Genomic DNA, 8,847 nt, shown 5'->3' with positions numbered 1-8,847 from the left:
AAGTAGAATTGGCGAGAAATGGTCAGACATGAATGAGTTGTGTCGTACCCCAGACAATATTATCCTTTGCACTCGAGAGGCGACTCAGTCACCACTAGGTTTTCTTTATGGTTTAATTTCTTTGAAACTCGAATTGCCAATAAAATGATCCTCGTTGAGGCAAAGGTGACCTGATTCTTAAATCTCAAATTAGAGATCTCATTTTCGAAGTCAATAGTATTTTAGCAGTCGTGGCAATAGAATGCTAAGAAAGCATCTCGAATTGTTGGTAGATACCAGAAAAAAAAGCCTCGAGTACAAAGGGTTAATACGTTGAAGAGATTGAACAAAGTTCAGTCCCGTCCGGCCACACCCCATATAGGACAAACGGTTCAATGCAGTGATGGGCAAAATCGTAATCGGAAATTTTTCTGCGATTACGACCGTATTGTTAAAGGTTTACAGCCATATAAATTCTTTACCTCAAAACCGACGTTAGATTCGTGTTTCTCGCATTAAAGAACTTAGAAAACCATGCTTTCGTCAAAATAAATTTGTTTAGAAAAGTGCTCTATGGGTACGAATTTCAATTGAAAATTTTTCATTTTTGATTTCCACGAATGTATGGTTTTCTAAGTTTTTTAATGCGAGGAACACGATTCTGATGTCGGTTTTGAGGTAAAGAATTTCTATGGCTGTAAACCTTTAAAAATACGGTCGTAATCGCAGAAAAATTTGCGATTACGATTGTAATCGTATTCGTAATCACAACTCGGAAAGATGCGATTACAATCTCAATCGTAATCGCAACTCGAAAATATTCGATCACAAAATCGTATTCCTATTTGCGATTACGATTTTGCCCATCACTGGTTCAATGTTACATGTACCATACTCCAGAGCCTGCTCTATGATGTTCATGTATCCATCATCCGTCAACTTCACGATTTCAAGCTCGTTTTGTTTCTCCATGTTGCGAATCCATTTATTCGCCTGGCTTTGAGGATCGATGAACAAACTCCACCTCTTTGAGTTGTCCATAATGATAGCGTTCTCCGTGGAGAAGGAGTCTCGCGGTAAACCGTGAATATTCCAAGAATTGATCTTTATCTCGGACCCCAGGACCTCGAGGAAGTCGTAATTGTCCGAGCACGGTATTTTCAAGTTCTTCACGTACGTCTTCCACTTGTCCAAACTCTCGACACGATAGGTTGACGTGAACGGTCCCAGGTACGCTATCATGCCGCAAGAAATTAAAATATCGCCGGGCAGGGTGTCGTAGGATTCTTGTAAACTCGCTGCAGCCGCCATCCAGCGATCCTTCTCGCCTCCTAACCCGCTGATTAATTTCTCTGCTCGCATCAGCTTGTTCCTACAGTTCGTCACCTGCGATGAGCAAACGTTTCTGTAGACTCTCGATCGTGTTTTTATTAGATGCTGTCTCTGGACGCGTGTAACACTTTGAGCGGTAGAAATATACCTCATAAGAATACCTATGAATCCTATAAAAGTTAGTTTTCTTTCTACTTTTACTAGAAAATTTGTACTTGGAAAATTTTGTTCTTATACATGTGGAAACTATTTAATCTTTTGCGCTCGGGTGGCGTCTCCACATATGTAATTTAAAAGTGATCTTGTGAACGTACAATTTCAAATTCACTTACATCAGAATACAATTAATTATTAATTGAAAGAATACTACTTTGAGTCATGAACGTTCGTCGATGTTTTTCTTCGAAGTAGATTTTCTGGTTTCACAGAAATTTATTATAAAAATGGACTGGATTTGGCTCTATAGAAAAATGCCTCGAGCGCAAAGGGTTAATCTAACATTTTCGATAGTATTTATTTTTACAACTCGATCAAAATTTACGAATTCTATCCAGACTTGTTTTATTCGATACCTCATCCTCGGAATTAATTTTTGAATTCCTTGGTAAGAATCTCTGTCACCTATATAAGGTAACTTCGTGATCAACGTGATAAGTATGTGCAGAGAAAATGTACGCGGAACTCATAAAGGAGAAGCAAGAGGATCTTAGTTTTAAAATTCATGTACTCAGTCGAGATCTTTGAATATTGTAATTCGAACATTGTAATCGTAAGACTGCGGATGTTTATGGAAATTCAAGTGGTCACCGATGCAGAAAAAGAATTAAAATTTAGTATGTCTTATTTTCTAAAGCATACATGTACATCTTTACTGATATTTCGTCTACTTCTCCATTTGCGTACATTTTTATACATTTTTCCAATATTTCCATCTATCATAAATGCGTAAACATATTCGCAGTACAGCAACAATTTATATCTCTCTTATAATAATCTCTTATAACAATTATACCTCTGTTTCCAACTCGATTTTCTTCGCGAGTGTTATTTGCAGATTTTCGTTGAGAACGGCTAGTTTCTCTGTCAGCTCTACGAGCATTTCACGTCTCTCGTTCAGAAACTTGACGGTGTTCTCGTAGTCGCGTTGCGCGGCATCCAGTTTTGCTTTCTTCGGGGCAACTACCTTTGCGACAGCATCGTACAGAACCATCGCTCTCACCCATTTGCAGAGGCCCTCAGCAGCCGACGAGGCCCTTGCTACGACCTTCGGCTCGAAGTTTTTGTCCGTCATGTACTTTGTTTTAATTTCCTAGAAGCAACAAGGAGCTCTTCAATTCTGGATGTTGGAATAAACGATAGTCACGTGGCAACATCGTGCACGTTAATGGAAAATATTCTTGAAAGGAAATACAACATTATTCTTATGTATTTCAAATGGATAATCATATTTTCCGATGAGTCAAGTCTTTGAGCACCGTGTAACCTACGTTTACATCTATTTTTTTTTCATTTCCGCGATCCGTATCCTCTAAAGGTACTGTGATAAGTGCCATGGGGTTCATCATGGCCCTCTTATCAGAAGGTATGTCACCTTCGCCACTCCGTGGCCAGATCCTTCGAGAACACCCTTATCTCTTTGCAACGTGCCACGCAGCACCATGACGTCGAGTCATGGGGGCACAGTTCTGTCGGCAACTGCCAGAAGAGGTGCATCGAACTCTTTATGGCCTTACGCCGTGTCCTAATTGCCTGTCTGCGACGATATCGCGCGTAGCTGAGCCGCAGCTAGAGTGGAGACAAGGTGTAGGTTCTATTCGCACTATCCCGTCCATCAATCGGTCCAACTACGACAAGCAGTTAGGACACGGCGTTAGACATAACATCTGCGACTCAGAATTTGTCGCGCACCCAGCTATCGGGGTACCTGGGAAATGTTAACCACCGATCCCTAGCCGATGACAGACATCGGTTCCTGTCATCGGCATCTCAAGACCCCTAAAACCGCCTTTACATTCGCATTGACGTTCTAACATACAAATAGGTAATTTATACCTGCATTATGTGTTCGGGAATGTTATCTTTGTCGTATTGTCGCAAGGTTTCCAAAAATTTCATGTCGCCTAACAAACGTTTGCTCGGACCCCAGTAGTCCAGGACCTTCTTGCCAGTGTTTGGATCTTCGATTTTAGCGGGTGGTATGTCCAGCATGACGCAAACGGCAGCCATCACGAGTCTCACTCCCGCAGGGGGACTTCTCATCGTTCTTACGACTGCTATGTCGGCGGGCTTCAACGTATTTAGAGCCGCTACGATTGCAAAACGATGAAAGTAAAGGAACTGAGACAGATACTCGAGAGATACTAGAGTCTAAAGAACAACTGTAATTAAATCGGGCGACCAAAATGGCTACCTCAGCTCCCAGGACTCTAGGTTTTGAGAACGGTCTAGCAGTTCCTAACAGACTATCTCTATCTCTCCAACTGGTACATGGAATCATGTATCACTGAATATTAATCCTTCGCGCTCGAGTGGAGCCATTAGGCCGACATATGTCATTTAAAAGTGACTTTTTGAACGTACAATTTTAATCTTACTTATATCAGAATACAGCTAATTATAAATTGTAATAATAATTCATTGGGTCACGAATGCGAAATTTATTATAAAAGTGGACTGGATTTGATTCTATAGAACAATGCCTCGAGCGCAAAGGGTTAACATGTTGATCGCCGGAAATGGGTGACAGGACTTTTCATTAAGAAACTAATGATATTGATTCCAAAAGTGAAGAACCACGTGCTATTAAATCGAGATGCTATGAATTCCAAATGCCTTGAATTCGAGATGCTATGAACTTGAAATGCCATGAACTCGAAATGCCATGAACTCGAGATGCCATGAACTCGAGATGCCATGACTCGAGATGCCATGAACTCGGAATGTCATGAACTCGAAATGCTTTGGACTCGAAATACTTTGGATTCTAGATGCCATGAACTCGAAATGCCATGAATTCGAGATGCCATGAACTTGAAATGCCATAAACTCGAAATGCCATGAACTCGAGATGCCATGAACTCGAGATGCCATGAACTCGAGATGCCATGAACTCGAAATGCTTTGAACTCTAGATGCCATGAACTCGAAATGCTTTGGACTCTAGACGCCATGAACTCGAAATGTCATGAACTCGAAATGCTTTGGACTCGAAATGCTTTGGACTCGAAATACTTTGGACTCTAGATGCCATGAATTCCAAATGCCATGAACTCGAGATGCCATGAACTTAAAATGCCTTGAACTCGAGTACCGAAAATAAATTTATACAGTATTTAAGTATTCGGAGATGTTAAACAATTACATACGTCAACGAATGCTAGATGATCTAATCTTCAAGTCTCGAAACAAAATTTTAACCTCGCGAAAATTTTTTAACGAATTTTAATGTGACAGTCAACGTGTTAAAATTTCAGTGTCCATCGGCTCAAGTGCCCACCTATCGCGTCTTCCAGAGCTGGTAGAGCTTCCGCCAGGTCTGCCTCGCACTCCGTTTTCAGATTCATCGCAACTTCAGCTTGGACGTTCGCAACGTCTTCGTCCCTCTTGACCAGAATCCTCGCTTTTTCGACGCTTACGTTCTCGGTCTCGATCTTCCTCATGGTCTCAGCCGTTTCTTTTGCAGATGCCTCGAGCTGCGGCCTCAGCCCCGACAGCGTCACTCGCATCTGACCAATTTGCTTAGCTGCGTACTCTAGCTTGTCCAGTCCGTTGATGTAGCGGTCTCTGTCGTGTTAAAAGACACAACGAATAGATAAATTACTCATTGGGTTTAGGTTCAATATAAACATTTAACCTCTTACTAATTTTCACCCTTTGCACTCGAGAGGTGACTCTCACTCACTACTAGGATTCACGCAGCAAATCTACCAGCAGTAATGTTTCTTTAGGTTTAGTTTCTTTGGAACTCGAGGTGTCGATAAAATAACAATCGGGCTACGTCGTCCAAGTCAATCTAAGATCAGCATTCGTGGCAATAAAATGATAAGAAAGCATCTCGAGTTGCTGGCAGATGCAAGAAAAGAGGCCTCGAGTGCAAATGGTTAATTTTGTCTAGGTAAATTAAAACTTAAATGGTTTTGCTCGTAGGTAGGGATAAAATTGAGTGGGCGCTCGTTAAAAATATGTATATTATACTTTAGTAGTTACAATTAAATGTCCATCTGTTTACTTATCAATATTGTTGACATATTTATAAGCAAATTTTACAGACACGAAATGATTTAGTTTCCTTTGAACAAGAGTATCTACAAATGCAAGAGGAACAAAAAAAGTATGGCTAATATCAAGCAGACATTAGCGCAAGGAATGCTTGAGATTCTAGTCAATATCGAAGAATAAAGAATGGAGAATTGGTTAAGATTGTCGAGAACGCCAAAGTTACAGAGATAATCGCGACAAAGATCTCGACCGAGTACACGAATTTTAAAACTCTACCCTGATCGTTTTCTCCCTCCTCACCTAGCAAGCGTAAGTTCTTCTTGCTTCTCTTTGATGAGTTCCGCGTAAGTCCGTATAAGATCCAAGAAACCGGCGGTCGTGATGTAAGTTTGTCGGCCAGTGACGTTATAAAATCGAACGCTGATGTCTTTGGCGCAAATGTGGAAGAACTTGCTGGCGGCCACCGCGTTGATCTTCACAGCTTCGTCGATGTTGATGTCGGTGGTGCTGCGCAAAGCCACTTGCTCGAGAGCATCCTCCGGCCAGACGTCGAACCAATCGATGGTGCAACAGTTGACGAGGCTCGGGTAGAGACGCAGCCTGTTCCTGAACGTGTCACCGATAGGACTGAAGCACAGCATCACGTGCAACTTCTCCTTGCAACGGTTCACGAAGTACGCAAGAACTGCCTCGACCGATATGTCCAAGTTGCGATTGCCACCTTGCGCAGCCAGCCGCGTTGTCTCGATGATCTCTTGCTTCTCCTCCACGGTGAACAGGTTGGGCACCTCGCCGGAGTTCAGCAGACTGTCGATGTCGATCAGAAAGATCTCGTCCTTGATTTGGCCCTCGGTGAAAAGGAAAACGTGATCCTTTCCTACGCCACCGGAGTTCATGAGCACCTAGAGGACGTAGACGTTGCAGGAGCGACGAGATGATAGTTGGAGGGAATATAAGGAGATACTAATTGTATATGAAAAGCCTATAGCAAAGGTTCAACACGTGACAGGACTTTTTAACCGATTTCGAAAAGGAGGAGGTTACTCAATTCGACATGTATATATATATATATATTTTTTTTTTTTTTTTTTTTTTTTTTTAATGTCTGTTCACCGACTACGCCGAGATGGCTTGACCAATCGGAATGAATCGTGTTGAATCCTGTAGAACATGCTCCCCCGGTGATCCTGCTGTCAAGACTTTTTGCGATTTGTCATTTTTTACCCGTCTTTTTACCAAAAAACCGTGATTTTTAGGTATTCTTGCCGATTACGTCGAGATGGCTTGATGAATTGGAGTGAAACCTCTTGCATCTGGAAGAGCATTTGCCATTTGGCCCACAATAAAACATTTGTCCTTGTCTTATTTTTTACCACTTTATATCACTTTTTATCGCAAAAAGCGTACTATTTCACGTATGTTTGGCAAGAAACCGATGAAATCGATGAAACTTCTTACATTTTGCTGCCGGAGTGGTTTTCGCAATGATCACAGATGCAAAAATTTATGAGTTTCTGTATTGTTTAAAATCATTGTTGGTGCAAAATTGTTATGCTCTGGTGTAGCTCGACAAGGAATTTACCGAACGCAATCAACCCTTTCACATGTATTTGCACATGTATTCCTGATGATCCCAATTGCAATTATACAGGGTGTCCAAAAAATGTTGGATGTCCTTGAAAAGGGTGTTTCGGGGGGGGGGGGGTGATTTGGAACAATTTTTTCTTAACGAAAATGTTGTTCGAGGCTTCGTTAAGGAGATATTGACAGAAACCCCCGACCAATCAGAGCGCGAGTATGCCGGTGGAGCGCCTGCGGGGCCTATGCTACCGCTCTGATTGGTCGGGAGTTTCTGTTTCTGGAATATCTCCTTAACAAAGCCTCGAGCAACATTTTCGCTAAGGAAAAATTGTTTCAACCACCCCCTCCCCCGCGGAACAAGGCTTTTCAAGGACCTCCAACGTTTTTGGGTCATCCTCTATATTGCTCATAACTGTTGTTATTGCATGAAACCTATTGGTTATAGATTGCCACTAAAAAGAGTGAAATAAAATAATTTTTTGGAAAAAAAATTTAACCGATTTCAAAAAAGGTACAGTGAAAAGTATAAAATAATTTCTAGTTAATTTATATGAATACGCACTAGCTCTAGATATAATTGTTTAAAAATATGGGAAAATGCAATGAAAAGCATGAAATAATTTCTAGTTAATGTATATGAATCTGCATTATCGACCGGGCACTCCACATTATCGACAGAGTAATCTGCATTATCGACCGAGCACTCTACATTATCGACAGCGCAATCTGCTTTATCGGCCGAGCACTCTATATTACCGACAGAGGAATCTGCATTATCGACCGACCACTCTACATTATCGACAGAGCAATCTTCATTATCGATAGAGTAATCTATATTACCGATTGATCAATCTGTACTACCGGCCGGGCACCCTACATTACCGACCTAGGAATCTGCATTATCGGCCGAGCACCCTGCATTACAAGGATTGCATTACAGGCTTTTCAAGGAACTCCAACGTTTTTGGGTCTTCCTCTATATTGCTCATAACTGTTGTTATTGAATGAAGCCTATTGGTTATAGATTGCCACTGAAAAGAGTGAAATAAAATAATTTTTGGGAAACAAAATTTAAACGACTACAAAAAAGGTTGTTACGAGCCAAGGCGATAGCGACGTGCGTGTGAGCCCTGCGAGTGGGGTGGCTTCGAGAATTGCACCGATACAAGCAGAGCAATCTAATGCACATGGCTCTGTCGGTAATGTAGAGTGCTTTGCCGATAATGCAGGTGACTCCGTCGGTAATGTAGAGTGTTCTGTAGATAATGCAGATAGCTCTGTCGGTAATGCAAGTCACTCTGTCGATAATGTGGAGTGCTCGGATAATGCAGATTCATATACATTAACTAGAAATTATTTCATACTTTTCACTTTTAACGTTCTTAACTTTGTTACGTTTGTCTGCGTTCGGTCGGTAATGCAGATTGTTCCGACGGCAATGCAAAGCGCCCGGCCGATAATGCAGATTGCTCTGTCGGTAATGTAGAGTACTCGGTCGGTAATGTAGAGTGCTCGGTCGATAATGCAGATTCATATACATCAACTAGAAATTATTTCATGCTTTTCATTGCATTTTCCTATACTTTTAAACAATTATATCCGAAGCTAGTGTGTATTCATATAAATTAACTAGAAATTATTTCATACTTTGCTCTGTCGGTAATGTAGAGTACTCGATCGGTAATGTAGGGCGCTCGGTCGGTAATGTAGAGTGCTCGGTCGATAATGCTGATTCAT

At 41.4% G+C, this 8,847-nt stretch overlaps 1 protein-coding gene across 1 annotated transcript in view; it reads right to left on the bottom strand.

Moving 5' to 3' along the window:
- LOC128886799 (dynein axonemal heavy chain 7) overlaps positions 1–8,847 on the bottom strand; it is a 45,095-nt gene that overhangs the window by 12,723 nt on the left and 23,525 nt on the right. The window contains exons 18-22 of the mRNA XM_054141962.1: positions 5,830–6,431; positions 4,808–5,094; positions 3,364–3,617; positions 2,324–2,620; positions 870–1,365 (exon numbers count right to left, since the gene is read on the bottom strand). Coding sequence (XP_053997937.1) covers positions 870–1,365; positions 2,324–2,620; positions 3,364–3,617; positions 4,808–5,094; positions 5,830–6,431 — 1,936 coding nt within the window. The remainder of the gene's footprint in view (positions 1–869; positions 1,366–2,323; positions 2,621–3,363; positions 3,618–4,807; positions 5,095–5,829; positions 6,432–8,847) is intronic.

The sequence above is a fragment of the Hylaeus anthracinus genome, unplaced genomic scaffold (assembly GCF_026225885.1).
Source record: "Hylaeus anthracinus isolate JK02 unplaced genomic scaffold, UHH_iyHylAnth1.0_haploid 11985, whole genome shotgun sequence".
NCBI lineage: Eukaryota > Metazoa > Arthropoda > Insecta > Hymenoptera > Colletidae > Hylaeus > Hylaeus anthracinus.
Note: the sequence above shows the minus strand (reverse complement) of the source record. Positions and strands in the feature narration are given on the sequence as shown.